Below are 23,780 nucleotides of genomic sequence, written 5' to 3' on the forward strand. Positions count from 1 at the left end.
ATGAGTAAAATTGCTCTTCTGGATTGTTGCCTTCCCTTCTTTGGCACATAATCGGTTGGTGGGAAAGCTACCAATCATGGTGCTGCAGCAGAAATGAGGAAGTTTGGCTTTAGACTCCATTACTTCTAGGGTCTTTCCTGTGTCCTCCCTGTAACACCACACTTTGTGGTGACTCAAGTGCAGTAAAGTTTGAAGACAAGATCGGAATCACGAGATCTGAGTCAGATGCATTTTTACTGTGATTGCTGTCTACCATTCTTTCTTTGTGCAGATAACAAATCCATATTCTTCCATGCTGGGCTGCAAAAGCAATGCTAGGCTTGGTCCCATCTCTTCATTGTTCCCAACATTTCTGACTTGCAGTGAACTGGTAACAGCCACAATGTAATTACCCCCGCAGGGCTGCCAACCGAATGGCCTAGTGGCATTGCGCAATTCTGATAGGCTCGTGCAATGTTTAGTGCTTCTGGGAAGCAACAGCAGAATAGCACCATGGAGTAAGAAGGGAGCATGCCCATATTAGAAGTGCCACTCTTGGTCACTTGAGTTTGCCTCCCATATAATATATTTTACACATCTCGAGGCTGTGCTAGGCAGTGTCAAAATAAGAAGGAAAATTTCATTACAGACTACATACAACTTAAGGCAGACATGTCAAACACAAGGCCCGGGGGCCGGATCTGGCCCGCGAAGTGCTTTCATGCGGCCCGCGAAGCCATCCTGGAAACAGTGAGGGAACGGCCCCCACTGCCTTGGCCCTGGCCCAGAGACTCTCCTTCTGCCAGAGACCCTCAGATCTGTCCCACTCCTGCCCGGGTCCCTATAGGCACCCTTGATGCGAACGATGCAGAGCTGGCCACGCCCACCCAGTAGGCAATACGCACTCTAGCCACGCCCACCCTGGCCATACCCACCCGGCCCCCTGAGGGCAACCGCAATGCTGATGCGGCCCTCAATGAAATTGAGTTTGACACCCCTGACTTAAGGCATCTTACATATGCTGGAGGTTAAATTAAGGCAGTGTTATAGCAGGAAAAAAAAGATGTCGCTAAGACTCGTTTGTACAATAGTTAAGTACAAGGGGGAACCCAACCTTGAATTTTACCATAAAACGTTTTGTAATCTGCCAATAATAATGCAATGCAATAATGCAATAAAATGGCAGTAGCAGCCATGCCACACTGCTGACTCATATTTAGCCTATGATCAACTATTGTTGCAAAGTTAAAATCACCTCCTAGTCCCTGTGGCCTGGTTATCTGTTTCTTAAGAGAAGAATTTGCATTTTTCTCTATTCAATTTTGTACTATTATTTTATGCCCACCTATAAAGGCAATTCTGAATGTGTTTTCTTATTTCTTGCTATTTTCTATCCCAATCAATTTTGTGCCATTGGCAATGCCTCTATTCTTTCAAGTCCTTAATGAAAAGGTTCAAGAGTAGAGGGGTTTAGGAATGAACTTCATGGCACCCCATAACATTTCCCTCTATAGTTTAATAAGGAATCATTCACGAGCATTCTTAGAATATGATTTTCAAGCCATCTGCATAGTTCCCTAATGAAAATATAATCCAACCCATACATAAAAAGGTCAAACAGAATGTTATGAAGCATACACACACACACACACACACACACACAGAGAGAGAGAGAGAGAGAGAGAGAGAGAGAGAGAGAGAGAGAGAGAATGAACACTACCATATTTTCTGGCATATAAGACGACTGGGCGTATAAGACTTATGGAGAATGCAGAAAAGGAATAACAAATGGTAAGTCAAAAACCTAAGAGATGTGAAACAAGAAAACAGAAAGGAACCGTAACATAATTATCTTACACCACTTAATTCACTGTATCTTCCCATTCATGCAACCTTCTTTGTTTCCACAATATCTTACATTGCGTTTGTGAGTGTGGCTCAGGACACTCCATTTATTTCCTCATTAGTCAGATGCAGGCAACGATATGTCAGCTTGCAAAATAATATCTGAAGGAGAGATTGTACCTTGCACAGAATATGCTGAATATGTTTGGGATAAAAGTGGGCTTTCAGTGATATACCGGCCAAAATATATCAGAACTGATGACCATTGTCTTCATGGTTTGCGAGAAAGACTGCATATGTCACAGGTGTGCCTAAGGATGGTGACCTGGTCTATACCCTCTCTTAGGTTTTTTCATTTGTTTGTTTGTTTGTTTACAATTTTTTATATGCTAATCAATCCTCTCTGGGTGGTTCAGAAATACAAAATAAAGAATCTATCAATCCTTAACCAGTATAATTTAATTAGGAAATGGTTACCCAGTTATCATCAACTCAGAACAAATGCCTGTTTAAAATGCTGTTTAGAATGTCACAAATGAAGGAGAAGGAGAAAGAAAATCTGGAGGGTACAAGAATTACGGAAGGCGGGTGAGGAATTTGTGCTTTTCTAGGTACCTATGTAATATAAGAAATATTGCAGCCTGTAAAATCTTCATATAATTATGGCAATATTGTAGTTTTTCTGAACTTTAGTCCCCAGAATGCTAGCTGAGGAATTCTCAGAGTTGAATCCATATATCTTAAAGTTGCTAAGGTTGAGGAACACTGCACTATAATCAGGCCTTTTTTTCTCATAGAATGCTCAGAACGGAGTTCCGGCACCTTTTTTGGATAGAACCTTGTAGGGTAGGCAAGGCGGGTTGTATGACACATGTGAGTTCCAGCACCTTTTTCTTTTACAAAAAAAGCATTGACTATAATATTGTTTCTGGAGTTACAGAAATTACCAAGACCTTTTCTTTCTCTCTCTTCTTATTATAATGGAGTGAATGGAGGAGAGAACTACTATAAAAATCTTAAAATCAACCCCAGCCCAGTGTTTATAGAAATAAGCCAAATTTATGTGATCCCAGGCTTGCAGAACCATCATTGCTAAACCTCCAGTGCTATTCATCTGAGTCTGCAGCTAAATTTTTCCTATAACTTCAGAAAGAGACAACTGAAACTTTGTGTCCCTTTTCAGTCAATATAAAGGCTCTTCCAGGTGGATTACATTAGAAATCAAAAGACAGAGTCAGAGATTCAGTTCTTTACATCTTCCTTAGGGCTGCCTGATCTGGATTGCCAGCACTCTTATCCTTGTGTATGTTTTGGTGTGTGCGTGTATTAAAAGAAGCAGCAGGTCATTTAGAATGGGAAAATGTTCTCCAGGACCCAATAAATTCTGCATAAGGCAAAACAATTGCAGAATCAAAAAGTTATGTGAACAGCTTTAGAGTTCATTTCTGTTTGTATGTAAACCCCTAGCTGCATCAAAGTTTTTCCTCAGAATCAAGACTCGGGTACACCTTGGATGATTCTAATTGAGAAGGCACTTTATGTACATTTCCTCCATAATACTTTTACACTGTAAGCAGCTGTAGAAAGAATATCATTCCTGTCACAGCAGATGGCAGCACCTAGCCAACTTAGCTGGTCATGAAAAAGCTATGCAGGATTGGACTAGGTTAATACTTAGAATGGAGACCACTAAGAAATCTCTATAAACACTAGACTGTAAAGTTAAGAACAAAAACAAAACCCTCAGAAGAAGACAGGGTCAAATTAATCCCATGTTGCTACCCCCCAAATTATACGGATGTGTTCATATAATTAATTGGATGCTTTGCAAAGTTTCCGTGGGTCTGAAGCCAAACAATCATTATTGTGTAGCTCAGGTTTTTTAACCATGGTGCAAGATACTCATAATGGTGAGAAACTCTGAGGCTGCTGGGGAAATGGGTCACCCTGGGTAAGAAATCTCAACTGGAGCCTTGCTGTAGCCTGCCACTCCCATACTGCTGTCAGCAGAGGAGACCTTCGCATCTTTCTCTTGTTATGAATTTTTGTCATGCTCTGCCACCCACACTTAGGCCTCGCCTGGTTCCCTCAGGCCAGGAAGCAGTGGGAGGGCGAAACAGCTGCATCCATGTACAGCAAATGCTGGGGATGACTGAAGAGGAAAGCAAGGCAAGAAGGAAGGCGAGGGGGCCCTTAGAGAGAAGAGGGGAAGCCTCCCTTGGGACGAGCAACATCAAGATCCAAGAAGCAAGAAGACACCGTGGATTGCCCTGGAGACAGAACTGATCTGTTTAGAGAGCATGGATCAAGCATCAAGCATGGTATCCTGCTGCAGCGTCTCAGGGGATTGGGAGTGGGAGGCACGGTTTTTCAGTGGTTCTCCTCCTATCTCCTGGGACGCTCACAGTCGGTGTTGGCAGGGGGGCAGAGGTCGACCCCTAGGACTCTCGCTTGTGGAGTTCCTCAGGGGTCGGTCCTCTCGCCTCTCCTGTTCAACATCTATATGAAGCCGCTGGGTGAGATCATTCGTGGTTTTGGAGTTGGGTATCATCAATATGCTGATGATACCCAACTTTTTATTTCGACCCCAAACCACCCCAGTGATGCCCTCGCTGTGATGTCCCATTGCCTGGAGGCGGTTCGGGTCTGGATGGGGAGGAACAGACTTCAACTCAACCCTGACAAGACTGAGTGGCTGTACATTCCGGCTTCCCGAGACACCTGGGATGTTCCACCTCTTTCTATGGGGGGTGAGCTTTTACCCCCTGTGGATAGGGCTCGCAACTTGGGAGTCCTCCTAGATTCACGACTCACTTTGGAGGATCACATAGTGGCCGTGACTAGGGGGGCTTTTGCCCAGGTTCGCCTGGTGCGCCAGTTGCGGCCCTATCTGGATCGGGAGGCCTTGTGTACGGTCACTCATGCGCTCGTGACCTCTCGCCTAGACTACTGTAACGCTCTCTACATGGGACTTCCTTTGAAGACTACTCGGAGGCTCCAACTGGTACAGAATGCGGCCGCGAGAGTTGTCTTGGGAGTTTCCCGGTACTCCCATGTTACACCTTTGCTCCGTGAGCTGCATTGGTTGCCAGTTGTCTTCCAGGTAAGGTTCAAGGTTTTGGTTATGATCTTTAAGTCCCTACATGGCATGGGTCCGCGATACCTCGAGGACCACCTGCTGCCGGCGTCGACTCCCCTCCGCCCTGTGCGCGCCCACAGAGTGGGCCTCCTCAGGGTGCCTCCTGTCAAGGAATGTCGACTGGTGGCCCCCAGGGGGAGGGCCTTCTCTGTGGGTGCTCCGGCGTTATGGAATCAACTGCCGGTCGAGCTCCGGATGGCATCAGACCTCCGATCCTTCCGTCGCGGGTTGAAGACCCATTTATTTGAACTAGCGGGTCTGGCCTGATGGGGGTACTTGGGTTTTTTATTGGTTTGTTTTAGTATTCTGGTTTTAACTTGGGCATTAATTTAATTATTTTTTAATGTTTGTATTGGTGTTTATATTTATGCCCTGTGAACCGCCCTGAGTCCCTTTGGGAGAAGGGCGGTATAAAAATCTCAATAAATTAAATTAAATTAAATTAAATCTTTCTGCCCAACAACAGTTGACTTACTGACATTCAGAAAACTGACAGTAGCTAACAGTTCTTGAGTGGGCTTGCTGACGCCAGGTCTGCAACTACCGGTACTATACTAGATGGAAGGGAACACAATCACGATCATCTAAAAAGGAGATTTCATTTGTGGGTGGGGTGTGTGTGTGAGAGAGAGAATCCTGTACTTCTGCTGTATCTGGTCAGTATTATACCAGAGCATTCATTACCAACAAAAACATGGGACACATAAAAGAATTTACTTGTCAAATCAGTATTCAATTCTGAATTAAAATTATTGATGTAATATTTAGCATTAAAAGGCCTTGTAAAATGGAAGGGAAGGGAAGACATTCACAGATACCATGATAACCTGTGACATCCACATGGGCTTGCTGCTTTGGTTAGAATGATTTGTCAGTGTTGCCGTGTTTTGCCACAAGTTCTGCCCTTTAGATGCAGTGTAACAGTGCGCATAGAAAACGGGCAGAACTCGCGTCTCAATCCAGCAACATTCCAATATTGCTTATATCGCTCTGACTCCCTGGCCCTCTGCACCCTGACCATAAGTATAGGCTTATTTGCCAAAAATGTACAAGGGAGGTATTTGTTTAATTGGGTGCCCTCCCACTTTTTTTTAATGATGATTTAGTGGTCTATGACTGCAGAATGTTTTAGAAACACTTTTCTAGACTAAGGAAGTCACTAGAAATGAGTTATAGATTTATTCAGGAACTGATGAAGTTATTTTTAAGCTGTTCTTATTACATATAATTTTCTGCATTCCTGAAGAAATAATTGGTTTTTTCTATCATATGATGGGTTCAAATGTAAAAATTCTGTTATGTGTGATACAATTGGACAAAAGGAAATCCTAGCACCACTAATTTCAAATCTCACAGATAATCCGCCTTTGATTTCAGTAGACTTTATTATCAAGTCACCATCTTGTAACAGAACTACTGTATAGCCTGGAACTTTATAAGATTTTGGCATGGTCAATCTCAAAGTAGCCTTGAAAGCACACAGGCAGCGTATCGTAGATGTTACCTATAGTCAGATATTAAGAGGCAAGGAAACTGTTGAATTTCCGTTGTACGGATTGTCAAAGATGTAGATTACTGAATATTATGGTAAAATTCCAGTCTCCTAAGGATTATTGCTATGAAACCACTGGGCACGTTGTGCTCCTGATCATGTAGTTTTAGGAGGAAACTAGGATAACATCTTGGCAGGATCCCACTTGGCTCTTTTGAATTCTAATGCTGCAGCCAGTTGACTTATAAATATGATCTGCTTCTAATTGCTAATCTTCTACTACTTGTACATGCATGCATGCAAACATGCATAAACAGAGTTGCTTTTCCAGTTGATTATTTGTTTTGGAGATGATCTAGATGCTTGGATAATTACACTAATACCACAGTAATGCTTCAGTAAGTGAGCTGAACAGTAAATATAGCTGACTTACATATTGCTACTAAGAATATACTATATTGTACACTACGTACAAATGCCTATCAGAAGTAAGTTTCATGTGCCTTATTCCCAGGTAAATGGAGAGGAATTGCGTAGCAGGACTTACTCCTAAATATATTTGATTGATTTAATCAATCAATCAAACTGAAAGCAGTATGAATGGAGACATTGTCTTGTCTTCTAAACATTTTCTTTTAAAATTTATTGTATCTCTCCTTCTAGACTTCTACACTTATTTTTCTAAGATTACTAAAGATTCTTTAGCCAGTAAGAAACATACATTCTACTCTCAAATCTGGAATTTGATCATATATTGTTTAAGACAAACTCATAGTGAAGGCCTTGTTAATATAGTAACAAGGCAGCAAACACACAACAGTGGATTACATGCCACTATTTCATTTGTGTGGTTCTTCCCCCCCCAACCCCCCCAAACAAAACATTAAATAGCTTACTGAATAGGTTTCTCACTGACAGCCAATCAGTAATAGTAGACAACATAGGAAGGAATTGGGAACAATATAGGAATAAATTAGCAGCTGTATTGATAATTATGCAATCCTGTGATTTAGCATTATATTTTGAATGTCTATCAGTTGGTTTTATCAGTGGGAAATTGCTGTTGCAAGTCTCTGTTATGTTATCCTAAGGCCTTCTGTTACATTACATAAAGTTTAAAACAAAAGCATCTACCCTTATTTTAGAAATGAAGAATTTGGACACTAAAATTTCCATGCTTCCAGGCTGGCGATATAAAAGAGGCTGGGAAATGAACTGTTTTAAGACCTGGGCAAGCTTGAGAAAAGAGGGTGTTTTTTCAATGACTAATATGCTAAAATAAGTTATATCTCTCTAATCTTATAAAAGCAGGCCTTCCCTACTGTTTTTGTAGACCCCTTTAGAATTTTGAGAGCCCTCGGTCACCCTCACCAAATGGTTAGTTGTAATGGCCTTTTATAAAATTGAGTGCTTCCATGGAAGTCATGACCAGTTTCCATGTGTTGTTTTCTCTGAAGGCTACATGTCACCCTTTGTGGTCTCCTCTGCTGCAGGACACTCCATGTGACACTTCTTTCCTGGGCAACTGGCCCATTTACAAATAAAACCCTGGGCTGCATTTATATTTCCTCAGAACACTTATGGGACCCTTTGGGCCCTACAGGTGTTTCTAGGAAGGGTGTGTTTGGAAACCGGGGCTCTGCTATGCAACATACAGGTAGTCCTCAACCTATGAATGGTAATGAAACCTGCCCATTATGGTCACAAGTGTTACAACTGTTAAGACAGCCTTGTTTAACAAGTCCCTCCCCCTGCTCTTCTTGATGCCACGGTTAAATGAATGCAACAGGTTGTTAACTAAGCATTAGTTAGCATTACAGGGTCTCCCTTATGATCGACCACAGAGATGCTGCAGTTCCCCCCCCCCCCGCTCTCTTAACATTCAGCTCCAACGGGACCGGGGAGCATTTGGGGCCTTCTCCCGTGCCTCCTGGAAGCAGCTGCCATTTTCAGTGCTCCCACGATTCCTTGCGGATATGCCAGCTACTTTTATAGTTTGCAGTCTCCCAATGTATTGTGGGGTATGTTGCAGTAAGTTTTGGGAGAGAGGCAGGGAGAATTGCAGCAGCCCTGCCGTCAGTCATAAGGGCGAATGACCATGGGGACGCTGCAGTTGCTTTAACTTTGGAATAGGTTGTGTGTAGATTTTGGAAGGTCTGTTGTAACTTGGAATGGCTGTTAAGTGGCCGGTTCTATCTCAAGGATTACCTGTATACTCATCAGCTTTGTCACCTGCGGCAAGGTGCCTGGGGGAAACCCAAAATATGACTATGGATATTTTTGTACCCTCCTGGACATCATTTTGAAAACCCAGGGTTAAAGTAAGAGGAAAAGAAACCAGTCTTAAATGAATAGTGGGAACCAGCAGTCCACTGAGCAAAGGAATAGACCAATTGGAAAAGTGCCTGGCATGCAGGAAAGAAGGATTCAGAATGCGACGTCTCTGTGTAGGACAGCCGAGAAGGGGGGAAATTTTCACTGAGAAAATGGTGTGGCAGAAGGAGGGAACTATTCCTCAGGACTGCAGGCCCAAATTGTACCAATTTCAGAAATGATCTTATTGATTTTATTTGAAACGTCATATATCTGCTTTTTCTCTGAGAAATTCCATGATTTTCTTTGGGGAATGCAAAGAGATGAGAGGTCCATTTGTGGAGCACATAACTTTGCTAATTTGACCTTATGGTTATAATTCTCCAAAGAGAAGCTGCCTTTTCATTTAGAGACATGGCCAGTATATAATGAATGCATTTCCTCTCAAAGCAAATCAACACCAATAGGTTCTAGCAACCCAGATATCCCCCTTGATCACAGGCCCCAACCCAGAATTAAACCAAAATTAAACTTCATATTCTGAATTGAGAGAGTTTTGTGCTTAATGAAGCACATTAATTAGACATTAGTTTTTACTAAGCCTCAGAAAGGTAACTTATGTTATAGCTATGCTACTTAATAGCCTTATTTGCTGCTGCTGCAAAAAATCAGGTGGCCTACGTCTGAATGTTAGCAATAGCAATAGCACTTAGACTTATATAGTGCTTCATGGCACTTTACAGCCCTCTCTAAGCAGTTTACAGAGTCAGCATATTGCCCCCAACAATCTGGTTTCTCATTTTACCCACCTCAGAAGGATGGAAGGCTGAGTCTACCTTGAACCAGTCAGGATCGAACTCCTAGCAGTCAGCAGAATTAGCCTGCAATACTACATTCTAACCAGTACGCCACCACAGCTCTTGTTAGCCATATTCAAAGTATGGTCATGCCCCCTTTCAGAGACTAATTGACATCTCCTATACCAATTTCTCAGTGTTTGCCCTCCTATTTAGGACTTGGTCCCGGGATATCCCGGCCAGCCCTTTTGAAATAAATCAGTTTACCTGCTCAGAAGCTGTTATCTTTCCCCACCTATTCCTGTTTCTCTTATTCTCTCCTTCTACCTATACAACCTACAATCACAGCCACTTACTCCAGAAAGTGTAGAGATGAGGCCTGTACAAGGAAAGCAAGCTACCTGGACCCTGACACTGATCCAGGTCAGTGGCTTTCCAGACACGGTGTTGGCAACTGTGCCTTCCAGTTGAATGTTCAAATCTTTTGGCCTGCATAAACTCACAGTTGCTTCTACAGTGGAGAAGAGATGAAAGAAATCTGGAAGATGAAATGGCACAAAGGTAAATTGGAAATGGTGTGGATAAGGGAGTCCTGCTTTTCCTTCTTGTAGCATTTTTGAATAATTCCTGCTCACCGCTGAAGTTGCTGAAGGAAAAGGGTGACTGCAGCAGAAGAGAGAAGTGGTTAAAAAAAAAGATATTCTGGCACACCCACAAATCAGAAAAACACAATTTGGCAAACAATCCCTCCCAACTCAAGTGATCCAGAAAACCAAATTTATGAGTGCATAGTTTTTGCTGACACAAAGAAGATATTATGGTGCAGTTTAGCCAGCAGTGGGGAAATGGCCTTCACCTGCTATAACTTGTAAATTGTACTGGGGGCTTGCTCTATTCAGAAATCTTTTCCTAAAACTGTCTCAAGAAAAAAACTTTCTGTGTGTGTGTGTGTGTGTGAGAGAGAGAGAGAGAGAGAGAGTTTTTTGTTTTTTGATGAACACAAAGAACCAGATTCTGGACCAAAACAACCTCAAATGCAAAAGTTTGAAAAGTGTGGGAGCATGATTTCAGATTGCCCTGGATATCTAGGCACAAACCTAAAAACCAGATTTTGTGTTGAGATTTTCTAGCCTTGGTGACTCGTGGCTAGAAATGACACCTCTATCTGTGCAATCACAAACAGAGCATCTTTCCATTATCAGCTTTGATATGTATGTTTTAGGTTTTCTTACATGAGCAAACCTCTTTATTCCACAAAGACCTCTCCTAGAGTTACTCAGGGAAGGAATTGCCTCAAATTTAGCAGACCTCTATAAGGTTTTGCATTATTTCACCAACTTCAGAGACCCTTTTTTTTCCTTTGCCCACCTTATTTTCTCCTAGACCATTGGTGCAAGTTATTGCACGTGAAGGTGACTGATTCAGAGTTTAATTTAAATTTCCTTAGCTTTCTGAATATTAACATAAATTGAGACTCAAGAAAAATCTCAGCAAAAACTACAATAACCATTCAAAACTGCAATATAAATTGTCATTTAACACTTGGAAATATCTTACCAATAGTGCAGAAAGAAATAACCAGGATTGACCTGTGGCCCTTCAGCATTCAATTTGGGGCCTCTATAAAATGCCCACATTTCAGCAGTATGAATTCAGCCTATTTTGAGATTCTGGGGTAGTTTAGGATGACAATGAGAACTATTTTCCTTGGGAGGTCTTATTTCCCTCTTCATCTTTAATTCTTCTAAAAAACCACATTCAGCAAGGGTGTTGGTAGACAAGGAGCAAGGAGCTTAAAAAAAACCCATAGATTTAACTATTGCCTTGCTGGATTCATCATTTTTAATTTGTCATGATTAGATGATTAATATGAAATGATATCCCCTAAATATTGCTCGAGAAATAAATGCAGCTGAGACTGGACAGTGGTGTGTCTGCTCCATATACAAACGATCACTTACCCTGGATGGATGATCCAGATCAGAGGTGTGGCCCTTTTATGACTTGTGGACTTCCAAGTCCTAGAATTCCTTAGTCAGCCATGCTGGCTCTAGAATTCTGGGAGTTGAAGTCCACAATTGATAAAGGAGCCATACTGTAGTTCACCACCTCTGATCTACAGTGACAGGAATCTTGAATAAAAGCCTCACTCTATAATCTTCTGTTGAATTGGCCGTCTAGCTCTGTAGAGTTATATCTCATGTGGGAACAGCAGGTTAATATAGAAAACACTGCCTGAAAAACAATATTGCACATTTGCTAGTGGATCTTTGGCATATCACAGGAATTACAGGATGAACAGGTGGAATCCAACTTTTATCTTACCCGTGTTCAAAAACCATCAACAGTCGAATAATGGATAGTATTTTCTTCGAATGCCAAAGCAAATGTATGGGGGGGGGTTTCTCCCCATTTCTCAGATTGAAAAAACAAAGTACCAAATATGTCTCGGTCTACTATTCCTTCTGCCCCCAAATAGAGAATTTTTACCCTTCATTTTCACTCATTCTTTTCCATTTCTGTGCAATTTGGAGTTGAGGACTCCTATTAAAAAAAAAACTGAAGCAAGACAACTAGGCTTCTTTTTAAACTGTTTATTGTATAATATAAAACTACAAAAGTAAGACTGCTCATTTCCATGTAATTTGCCCATTTTTATTATTATTACAGCCCATACCTACAAGTGAATACAGTAATCTGGTTTCAGATGTATATGTCTGTAATATTGCATAGAAAAGGCACAGCTCTAAGGTCTGTCGCGGGATAGGAAGGGGGGGGCACAGGGAGAAAATACCAGCGTTTGGGACAAAACAAGCCTTGTTTTAAAACAACCATGCACCAAATATATCCTCATTTTTACATCTTTCTCTTCCCCCTCCCCTGAAATCTCTGCTTTAAGAGAGTCTTGTCTGTTGTTACAATGTTAAGCATCTGCAAGATTTTAGCTTACAAAAAAAAAAACAACCCCAAAATCAGCATTAGAATTATTTTTAACATTGAAAAAAAAAGACTATAAAATGAGCGGAAGTCCTCCCCCCCACGCCAAAAAAATAAAAATAAAAAAATTCAGACACTTTTATAAGCATATTAATAAAAGCAAGGTCTTGGGTTTTCTTTTTCTAACAATCACAATTACATTCTAGATCCAATGAGCCATTATAGGAGGGCGCACGTCCATTTGCTCATGGTTGTTATCGAACTGTAAACTTTAGATTCACAAGTCAGGTTCTACAAGACAATCGGGCGGGGCGGGGGGGAGAAAATCACATGGTACAATTTATTCTCATCCTGGCTTCTCTGAAAAGGCAGCCTTAATTCTGTCTCTCACTGTAAAGCAGAGCAACTAGCCGGAAGAGTAACTTTGGTGGCAACAATTTCCATGTGGGAAGTCTCTCTCCTGCAAGTAACTGAGAAGGAAGAGGGACTTCGGGGCACTTTCCTTGGCACCATCTACAGCAGGGGTCTTCAAACTTGGCCCTTTTATGACTTGTGGACTTCAACTCCCAGAATTCCTCAGCCAGGCATGCCCCAGGCGTACCTGGCTGAGGAATTCTGGGAGTTGAAGTCCACAAGTCATAAAAGGGCCAAGTTTGAAGACCCCTGGTCTACAGAATGCCCACAATTCTGTCCGAGAATCCTAAACACTGCCTGCTGGAGAGTCTGCTCGCTGTAGCCAAGGCCAGGCTAGACCTTCAGCCTTGCTTCCCAGCATAGTTGATGTTCTGAAGGAGGGTGGGAGAAGTGACTCCGGGGCTTCGAGTCAGTTCATCCAGCCTGTCAAACATTCTTCATTCCACCGACTGAAATGACTCCCCTGCAGCATTTTACCCAGGGTCTTAAGGTCCGTTTGCGCATGTCTAGAAACTCTTCCCTAGGAAAGGTGGAGGTTGTTAAGGTCAGATTTGCCTCTGTGCTGAAGAAACGATCTTAAAAAGCGGAAACAAGGATCTCTCTTTGAAACCAATAGGACAGTCTTCCTCAAAACTTGTTAGCGCTTTCAGCATGGCTCACTATACCTATTATGAGGCCCTTATTAATCCTTGGAAATTTGGGATAAGCATTTGCACCAACAAAGCTACTTTTTGGTCACCTATCTGGGCATTCATAGTTGCAAAACCCAGCAGAAATGTGAATGCAAATGCTTTGTTGATTTTCGATCAGATGAACATATTCTTTCACAGATTTTGTCCCACATTAACTTCTACAATGTTGCTCCTAGAGGCTTCCTTGTTCAATTTCATAAGTCTAGGAGAGTTAATCTGAAAGCTATGTAGTAGCTAGCAGACAAGGAGTTATTGCAAATTGTGTCCTACAGCTAGCTCTACTCAGACCTAAAAAATCAACTTTGTCATGGAATTCCACACTTTCTCTCTTTTACTGTTTTCTGCACTGCTGTTTTCTCCTGAGAAGCCTCATCAGGACATGGTACTGGATGCACGTGTTAATGCATACAATAGCGCACTGTACATTTGCCATATTTGATCTACAACAGGTCACTTTCAACAGTGCTCTTTAAACAGCTACTTATGCATAATCCATTTGAAGGGACAAATAGGGACAAATTATAAATATGCATTTTTGAAACAGGTTGTGTTATGCCACTTTACACTCTGTCTCTGCAGAAGAAAAGGCACACTTATGTGTAAAGGCTAATCTTACCTTAAGTTGGTTAAGTTGGCAGCCCCTCCCCCGCTTAAAAATTCCTGGTTTTAAGCACTAGCAACTCGAACTGAAACTCTGGGGGGAAAAATAGATTGCTGTGATGTGAAGCTCAGGTTGCCAAAGCAATTGAACTGTTCGGTCAGGAAGCTGCTTTCACCTTACATCATTCTTCCATTGCAAGAAGCCAGCTTGCTCTGCCCAGTCTCTCTAGGATGAATCTTGTGTGGTGCACGCTGCTTCTGTGCAATTTTGAAGGAAGAGAAATCTTAAACACTCTTCCTTTATCCATCAGCAAACATATATACTTAGGCTAACATGAAACCTTATTCCGTTCCAGCCACCAGAGTGAGAATATACCACTTTAGGCCTTTTAAGACTGAAATTCTGTACGGGCTTATTCAGGAGTAAGTTTAATTAAACTCAGTGAAGCTTACTCCTGAGTAGACATTATGCAACAAAGTCCCATTGAAACCAAAGCTGTATATGGCTGTCTGAACTAGGATCTGGCCCATTTGAAATACCCAGCGATACCAAAGTTTGATTTGTATAACAAAAGTTTGTAATTCTTTTTTTTTCTTTTTGTTTTTTGCATGTCCTATAGAATCAAAGTGACTCTCAGTAGAGAAAAGCAGGAGAGGCGGGAGAGAGATCTGATGAATGACATGTATTCTGAACAGAACCCAGATAATACATCTCCAAATCTAACTTTCAGTTCCCTCTTGTATGGATTTCACATTCCTACAAGAGAATACATTCCTACCATACATTCTGTACATGTTACAACCCAGATGCTGTTAGCTTCACAATAAAATAAATATATTTACAAAAGAAAAATAAAATGGAATAAATAACTTACGAGAAACAAAATGGAAAAAAAAATCACTTCAAATTCAAACAGCTCTTTTTAATTCTGCTTTCTTCTTGTCATTTCATTGCATGTTTTCTATCATTAAAAACGTCCCCAGCATTCAAGATGGAATTTGGAGAGTGGGGAAAAGAATAATTTGTAGTCCGGTGAGTTCTGATCCTTTATGGGGAGGGGGGGCAGGGGGAAGGTTATATTATAGAGACAGAAGTGTTTAAAATTGGTATATCTGTGAGGCACTCATCATACTGGGGTATCTAATTCTATTGGGTGGATGCACTATCTGCCACAATCATACTCATTTGCATCATATAATGTTGCGTAGGACTGATTTCTGCTCAACATTTCAAATGCCTTTGCTCTGTATGGCAAGGTTAGCATTTGGAAAACAAGCCTACTGTTTTTTTCTAAAATGGTGTTAATTTGAACTTCTGCCCAACATGTGGAACTTGTTTACATACTCTATTACCTCGTCCAAAAAGGAAAGTATTGTTTCTGGATTACGTGTAAAATCAGATTTTGACAATGGTAAATCTTGTTTGCTTTTTTCCTTGACATTTTAATTTTAATCTAAACCTAGACTGTTCCAGCAAAGGCTTGGGATGCTGCCATCCTGATTAAGTGATTAAAACTAAATTGAGTGTTTTCTAGCATTGCAGATATCTACACCCAAGATTATCCTCCTTGGCTAGTAGCACATCAGCAAGCATCTTATTTCATCTTTTCTACCATATCTGACCACCATATCTAGTTCTGCAAAGATCTGGATAACCAAAAGGTAGAAGCAAAGAATTTTTTCGATGTATTTGCTACAGTTTAGTGGCATTTTGGATTTCTGCAGCCCAGATTTGAAAGACCTCATCTTCTCAAATCCACAAATTCCTAATGAAATTGTAATCATTGTTTTATACAGTACCAGCGATATTCCTAGTGATTACCAGACTAACAAAAGAGAAGAGATCTTTGTTAAGGGCATTTTGCATTTAAATGAAATAAAACTTTTTCAAGAAAGATAGCAAAATCTGATTAACATATTAGGATTTAGTTGATAATTTGGCATGGCATATTTAGTGCAGGCATGCAGCACCCTAATTACCCAGATAGTTTGGACACAAATGAAAAACTTTGTGTGTGGATTATATATAATAAATTACATGCATTTTAAATAAATATATATGGCCCGTTCTAAAGTGCCAGTTTATAAAGCTGCCATCTTAAAGGCAGAAAAGACCCAATTTTTAAGAAATCCATGACAAGAAGTAAGCAGAACCAACTGAATATTGCCAAATTACATAAACATAATTTAAATTTTCTTAAATAAATATAAACGTTATTCCTAAAGAAGCCATATGCATATCAACAGTATAGTTTGTAACCTGCACTCAATTAAGTACCATTTAAAATTAATACGCCATAGCAATCTCGGCAACAGGCATGATAACATTGCAAGTTTTCTTTAACACAAATGTACATCACAATGAACAGAGAGAGAGAGAGAAAATTGCAACAGGTGCAGAAATGAGACGACTTAAGTGGGGAGGAAACATGCATAGAAGACTGCAGTTTCAATACATTGTCAAACAGGCCATTATAAAGTATAAAGCAAGGAACAGAGTTGAATCAGGAAACCAACCCCACCCCACCGCAAAAGATACCAAGTGTTCAAAGCACAACTAGCTCCAGTTTTAAGAGCAATGGATACTTGAGTGAGTCCATCCAGTGCTGATAAGAGATGATTTCACTGCGGTAATACTGAAGTTAGACTTTTTTTTTCAGCACTTGCCAACAGAGTGAATAAGAATATTAACGTTCCAAGCAAAGGGCAAGAATAATCGTAAGAATGATTAGAAGAACTCAGGTACATTAGAATTACTACACTGTCACAGAGACAAAGGGCCTTTTCCCACTCCTGATCCTAAACTCAAGTTTCTTGGAAGGAATCTCCACTGATTTCAACACAACTTACTCTCAAGGCTTTAAACAAAATAAAAACCCAAAACAATCAAACAAAACAATCTGCTACAGCCACAGCATGCTTCTCCTTAAAACTGGTAACTGCCTAAAATTGTGACTCTCTAAAACTAGATGCCGTTACTATGGTAATACCTCAAGACAGAGTAAAGTACACCAAAGCTCACCCATTTCTATGGTTTCGAATCTGAACGGGGCACTCTTGTCAACTGCACTCACCCAAAAGAAAGCTATTTCCAGGAACACAACTTTCTCACTAGGAAAGCTGTAAAATATTAGAAAGTTGAGCTCAACAGACGTAAGGACACTCTACTCTGTCAGAGGAAGAATGGAATCTGCTTTGCAAGTTTTAAGAAAGCTTGGTTTGAGGGAATATATTTTTATTTCTTGATCCTTTCGGAGTGAGGGAAGGGAGAACAAGGGAGTTTCATCAGAATAAAGTTTCACAGCTATTTCTTGCCAACTGTTTGACATCAGTGTTGGAATATACATGGCTCTAAGGTTTTTGTTAATCACAGTAGTAGGCAGCAGGGAGTAAATATCTGTGAAACTTTTAAGGGAAGAGCCCTTGGTCTTTTCCTTCAAGCATGGGTGTCTGGATTCAGGGAGGCCAGCTGCAGACTGATTTGATCCAAACTTCTCTTTGCACCATTATATGCATATAAAACACTACAAGTCTGTATAAAACTACAAGCAGTTCTTGTACAACAGAAGGTATATGCAGGAATGGGGTGAGCAAATCCTACCAAAATAACTATTTCCTTTTTTGTGTGTATGTGAGTACAAACAGCATTTTGTTTTGTTTCTTTTTCTTTTTTTCTAAGAAAAAAATCCAATATCATAAATTGCAGAATCTATACAAAAATATAAAATAAATTTGGGTAGCAGTTTCTAAAGAGCCATGTAAATGCAACATTTAAAGAGGAATCGTTAATACCTCTAAAAAGGCTGGATTGCTAAGTCAACCTAGACAGTGCTAAAATGTCAAAAAGGTACTGCAATTATCTAAATAATATTTTAACCTCTTGCAATAAAACTTATAGAAAAAATAGACAAATATGCACATGCAATTTACAGCTTTTTCCCAACATAATCCTTGTGCTTAGCTTTTACATTTTTTGTCAAACATATTTATGTTTTACAATATGCATTTTCTTCCTATATTAGGATTTCAGGTCTCCCTTGAGGAACCACTTTCAGAAATACATTAAAAGTGGTCATACGTGAATGAAGGCACTCCAACTCTGCTTGAAGCAAAAACAAGTATGATCCTTAAAAAAAAAAAGACAAGCAAAGACGCATGCACAGTGATGTGTGTATTTGCGTGCGTGCATATTTGTGTGTGTCTGTGTGTTTCTTGGTAGGCTTGGAAGGAGAGGGGGCCTTGTGAAAATACTACCAAGGGTTTATACTGGTGCGTTTAAAAAGTTGCTATCTATCTATGACCCAACAAGCACCTCCATAATGTGATCCAGTTCTGTAAGGTCCATTTTGAAAGGCTGATTGGGGGTTACTGGCTGGGTACTGTAGGGTGCCAGAGTTTTGAGGAGGTCATCTGCGGAGACAGGAGCCATTTTTGAGGCAGCCCCTGTAGAGGATGTGCAAGGGTCAAAATCATACATAGACGTATCAATGTCTGCAAAGAGAATATCATCCAGGGTCAAGTCTGTAAGAAAACCTGTAGAAGTTGTGATCTCAAAATTGCCAGGTAATGAGTCCATGAGTTTAGGCTCACTCATTCTGTTCTCCTGTATACCCTCAGGCTTTTGAATGCTGGATTCACTGGAATTCTCCTTAGAGTTATCTGGTGCATTTGTATCTGCTGCTGCTGTAGTTACTACTGCCTCAGCGGAGGTAGGTGTTGGACAGAGTTCCTCAATTTCATCCAAGGCTGAGGAGAAGCTGTCCTTTACTGGTTGGATCGTTGGAGGTGGTAATTTTGGAGGACCATCTAATGAGATAGTCTGGGAAGTGCAAAAAGTGTCATCCTCAAGCAGAGAGGCAGGGGTGAGGCAAGACTCCAGTGGTGTAGGGCTTGCTAAGTCAGTGGGGTGGACTGGCGGAGAGGCCAGATGGCTAAAGGCAGGCTGAGCTTCTCGAAAGTTATCTCCAAGAGGATCTGTAGGCTGTGATGGGGTGAGGAACATAGGCCTCAAGCTGCCTTCCTGTTTGAGCTCCTCTTGGATCCGCCTCAACATGTTGTTGATTAAAACGGTCTTTTGCAGGCTTGGCTCTGTTAAGGGCCTGTGGTTATAAAGTTTCATAAGGGAAATGTTGAAGATAGTCTGGCGCTGTAAGGTGTAAGACACCTTAGATGGACCATCGGTAGGAGACACCACTTTGCCTTCCAGCCCATCTTCATGCTCATCAAACTTCCGTTTTCCTCCTTTCCCCAACATATATCTGAAAAAAGAAGAGAAATATTGACTAGGATAGTACTCTCCCCCAGAATTATAGGCACTGTAGTTCAGTCTATTCCAACGTGAAGCCTTTAGATATTTTTCGCTTGAGCTGTAGCCCCAACATATTGGAGAAAACCAGATATAGGAAGTTGGCTCGCAATCATCTTGAGAAGACACAAAGAAAACAAATCCAAGTATTGTCAATCTATTTATCTTGCCTTCAAAAAAAGTCATTGACTATTTAATCTACCTGTCAACTGCAACCAAATAGTGAACTGGAAACTGAACCAAGATTGTAATCTCACAAAAACTGGTTGATGATATAGATGCAAAAGCATCATATTATTAACAGAGTAACAGTAATCCTGCACATTTTTATCTCAGACCAGTCCTAAGACTTTATATTCCAATTCATCAGGACTCTTATTCTAACTCATAGCACATTAAAAAAAAAGATCACATGGTCAGAGATGGGTAACTCACCCTGCATTTCAGATCCCTTCGCTACCAAGCAATTTAACAAAAGCTGATCTTTTTTTCTGAAAGCCTGCCAAGCAGGAAGAAATAGGAATATATGAAAGGTATGTAGAGAAGAAGGTGTAAATGGGATGTCGAAGAAAAAGAAAATGTATAACTGCTTCCTTTTTGGGCTTTAGTATGAAGATTCATTATTATTATTTATTTATTTAAATTAGTGTTTAAACTTGGCTTTTGAATGATGTATTGAAGGCTGCACTCCAAAACCACAGAAAGGGCCATGACAAAAAATAAGACTTGGTTTCCTATGAAGATTACTTCCTAACCCAGTTAATAATTGTCCTCTTTAAATTAAATAACATTAAACATTAAAGTAGCCATTTAGCAACATGTTTTGAAGGTGACAACCCATATTTTCAAGGGCTACTTATAACTTTAGGGCTTCTCTACCATTTGCTTTAGCTTCTCCTTCCTTACCATATCCTCCCTCTCCCCAATAAATTGCCTTCAAGGGGTAAGTAGAAAAGACACACCCATCCAGGAGGTCACTAAATATACTAGCAACCATAAAAGCACTTATATACCGCTTCACAGCCCTCTCTAAGTGGTTTACAGAGTCAGCATATTCACCCCAACAATCTGGGTCCCCATTTTACTAACTTCAGAAGGATGGAAGGCTGAGTCGACTTTAAGCTGGCAAGGATCGAACTCCTGGCAGTGAGCTGAATTAGTCTGCAATACTGCATTCTAACCCCTGCGCCGCCACAGCTTTAATACAATGGCACTCTTAACTATTGTATCAGTCAGTGATGTCAATGTATTAATAAATAATTTGCTAATTAAAAACCACACTCCTGTGACCCTCGCAAGAGCAGAAACGCTCAAGCAGTTCAAATCCTGAAATGCAAATGAAATTTGAGAGTCCATCTGAATTGGTGGTTTTCTGGAAGATCACACAAGAGCAAGAGCAGGAAATGCCTTTCACATTATGGCCACATGTCAGAGCCAGCTACAGTGTGAGTGTAAAATAGCCTTGAAGGTTCCAGGCCTGGCCCGTTCTGTATTCCTCCCATCAAGTCTTTAACAAATTGCTCGTATAAAGTGAAGGAATTTTCCAGCTCCGAGAGTTACAGAGAGAATGCTGGGCTGAACCTGGTTTCCATTAAGACAGCTGGAGTTTCTCTCTGATGATTGTGGAATGGGGTTTCTTTTTCTAGCCTGGCTCTGCTAAAACTGCCTATCAATGTCCCATGATACCGAAGGACTGACTCCCTATGCCCCTCCCTAGCCCGTAACTCAGGACGTCGAATACTGGGGGAAATGGCAAGGATGTCGCATGAAACAACAGGCACCTCAAAAACAATCCGTGTGAACGCCCATCGCTGAATTAATTCTAAACTATTACTGGACACGCAGGTTACCACACTAGGAGTTACCTGGGGATTTTAGGTTCTTCATGTTCTTTTGTATATAGCGCACAAAAAGAGGACTGTGTTGTAGTCTGTTAAAAGCTTACAGGGACCGGTAAGCAGGTGCCTCTATCTGCTTTGTACCACAACACCCATAACCAGCAGGTGTTTAATAGTAGGTTTATAACAAGTACACAATGCCTCATGACTTAAAAGGCTGTGGAGTCCTTGGTATTCTTTGAGTTTGGTCGTCGAGTTTTGTACATACATTTCATCATCCAGCTAGGTAGCATTTTCAGTGCTAGAAGTTGGGGTAACACCCCAGAAACAATGAAAGAATCCATAGCAGCAGTACCATGTAACATACCCAATCTAATAAAAAACGGTAAGATCTTAATACCCAGAATCATGGACCTTCTCATCCCCTGCTTCACTATCTACTTTCAGTTTGATATGCAAATATATTAATAAATCAGAGGAATACCTTAGGACAGGGGTAGGCAAACCTTGGCTCTTTTATGACTCCTGGACTTCAACTCCCAGAATTGAGAGTTGAAGTCCACACTACCCTTCCTGGATATCCTCATCAGCAGAGGAAATGGTGGCAAATTAGAAACACAAAAATCTATCATAAAACCACCCACCCTAACCAAGTGATCCACCTCAAAAATGCTAGAGCAGTGACAACATTTCCTAGCCAGGTAACGAACACAATCAAGCTCAGAAAGCATCAAGAACTTCACAGTTCAACCCTGTGCTACAGACATTCTTTTCTATTGGAACTTAAAAGGCATAAACCATGCATGATTCTGAATTACGGTACTTGCCTACCTGCCTAGGTGGACCCTGAGTTGCTTTCCCATCTAAAATACAGCTGCCTACTTCATATGTGGTGGAATGTTTCTTAAGCTCCAACTATCACAGCTAGAACCCCTGGGCTATGAATTTTCTTTTAAAAAAACCCTATCTCAACTGAATAAGGTACCTCAACCTTGGAACTGCAGCTGTAAAAGTTCTCTCTGGAATTATTCCAAAGCAGAAAATACAAGCACGCACAAAGCATTCCTTCAACTGCACACACCCACACGTAGAATAGAAATGAAAATAATTATGAAACTGCGAACCTGATAACATATAAGAAATACAAAAGGTATATTGCAAGTAGAGGGAAAAAATAATAGGGGTACTGTAACTCAACTGTAATATTTTTAGTACTATTAACTTTGTTGAGACTGTCTATAGGCTTCTTTTCCATTAAAAACTCTTCACAAAGCAATTTATAAATTAAAACATGCAAAAAGCTGAGTCAATACAATTGAAATAAGAAATAAAAAATTAACATCCATTCCAAAGATCTGGGCCCAACACAGAGAGAAGCTCTAGGTGTTGAACATATTTTACAACTGTTATGGTATATGAAAAAAAGTTCTCAAGATTCTATCATTTAAGCAAATTCATACAACATAATATTCCTACAATCTTAATATTTTTAGAAATCAAAAATAGTGTCAGTTATAGATATGGACTGGCTTGTTCATGCTCTGTTCACCCAGTAGAGTAATAACAAGCTTCACAGGTTAGAGAACCAAAAATCTACTTTATAAACCTAAGACATTTTAGACTAGGACGGCATTAAGATATGACAGTACTGATTTTCATATATTAGAAAAAATAAAATAAAAAAGGTAAAGTGGTCCCCACAGGTTTTACCCTTGTTTCCCTGACTTTAAGGTGCTGTGCTCATATCCATTCCTTAAGCCAAAGAGCCAGCATTGTGACCGGCAGGACATCACTTTGCAGCACAGAGCATATGGCGAAACATGGAACGCTGTTACCTTTCTATATGTTTTTATTACAAATAATATTCCAATTTTACTTTGGGGCTAGATGTGCTCTAAGTAGTTCAGCGTGGAATTGATCTACTTTATAAATTTCTATTCTGCCTAAACAAATCAGATCCTGCCATGATCAGTTAAAGATGTTGGCTGTTATGTATCATTGCAACCAAGTTCTCAAGAGTCAAAGATTGGAATTTCTGTCATCCTATTCTACAAAGAACTTGTTACAAAGAAGCAACTGCAAAAATATCATAGGTCTCCTGCAGAACGTTGTGTAAATATATGAGGGTATAATAAATAAGGCATCAGTGTGTATTTAGCATGGTGGCACAGAAAATCTTTTTTGAGTTCCATAACTCTCTATAAAGGGACGCGGTGGCTCAGTGGGTTAGGACGCTGAGCTTGTCGATCAGAAGGTTGGCAGTTTGGCGGGTCGAATCCTGAGTGCCGCGTAACAGAGTGAGTGCCTGTTACTTGTCCCAGCTTCTGCCAACCTAGCAGTTCGAAAGCACGTAAAAATGCAAGTAGAAAAATAGGGACCACTATGGTGGGAAGGTAACAGCGTTCCGTGCACCTTTGGCATCTAGTCAT

At 40.6% G+C, this 23,780-nt stretch overlaps 1 protein-coding gene and 2 long non-coding RNA genes across 5 annotated transcripts in view; 2 read left to right on the top strand and 1 right to left on the bottom strand.

The window, feature by feature from the left end:
• Window positions 1-325: 325 nt before the first annotated feature.
• Window positions 326-10,096, top strand: LOC310637043. The gene is made up of 3 exons (XR_014491858.1): window positions 326-384; window positions 9,914-9,988; window positions 10,083-10,096. It is a non-coding gene; the product is annotated as an uncharacterized lncRNA (long non-coding RNA).
• Window positions 10,097-18,255: 8,159 nt separating this feature from the next.
• The window catches only part of LOC310637035, a 28,110-nt gene continuing 22,585 nt past the window's right edge, over window positions 18,256-23,780 (top strand). For both annotated transcript variants that reach the window (XR_014491854.1, XR_014491855.1), the window contains exon 1: window positions 18,256-18,326. This is a non-coding gene — a long non-coding RNA (uncharacterized lncRNA). The remainder of the gene's footprint in view (window positions 18,327-23,780) is intronic.
• SERTAD2 (SERTA domain containing 2) overlaps window positions 18,318-23,780 on the bottom strand; it is a 34,563-nt gene continuing 29,100 nt past the window's right edge. For both annotated transcript variants that reach the window (XM_083357278.1, XM_083357279.1), the window contains exon 2: window positions 18,318-19,466. In XM_083357278.1, the coding sequence (XP_083213404.1) occupies window positions 18,503-19,462 (960 nt within the window). In that variant the 5' untranslated portion in view covers window positions 19,463-19,466 and the 3' untranslated portion in view covers window positions 18,318-18,502. The remainder of the gene's footprint in view (window positions 19,467-23,780) is intronic.

Source organism: Vipera ursinii (genome assembly GCF_947247035.1).
Source record: "Vipera ursinii genome assembly, chromosome: 1".
Taxonomy (NCBI): Eukaryota; Metazoa; Chordata; class Lepidosauria; order Squamata; family Viperidae; genus Vipera; species Vipera ursinii.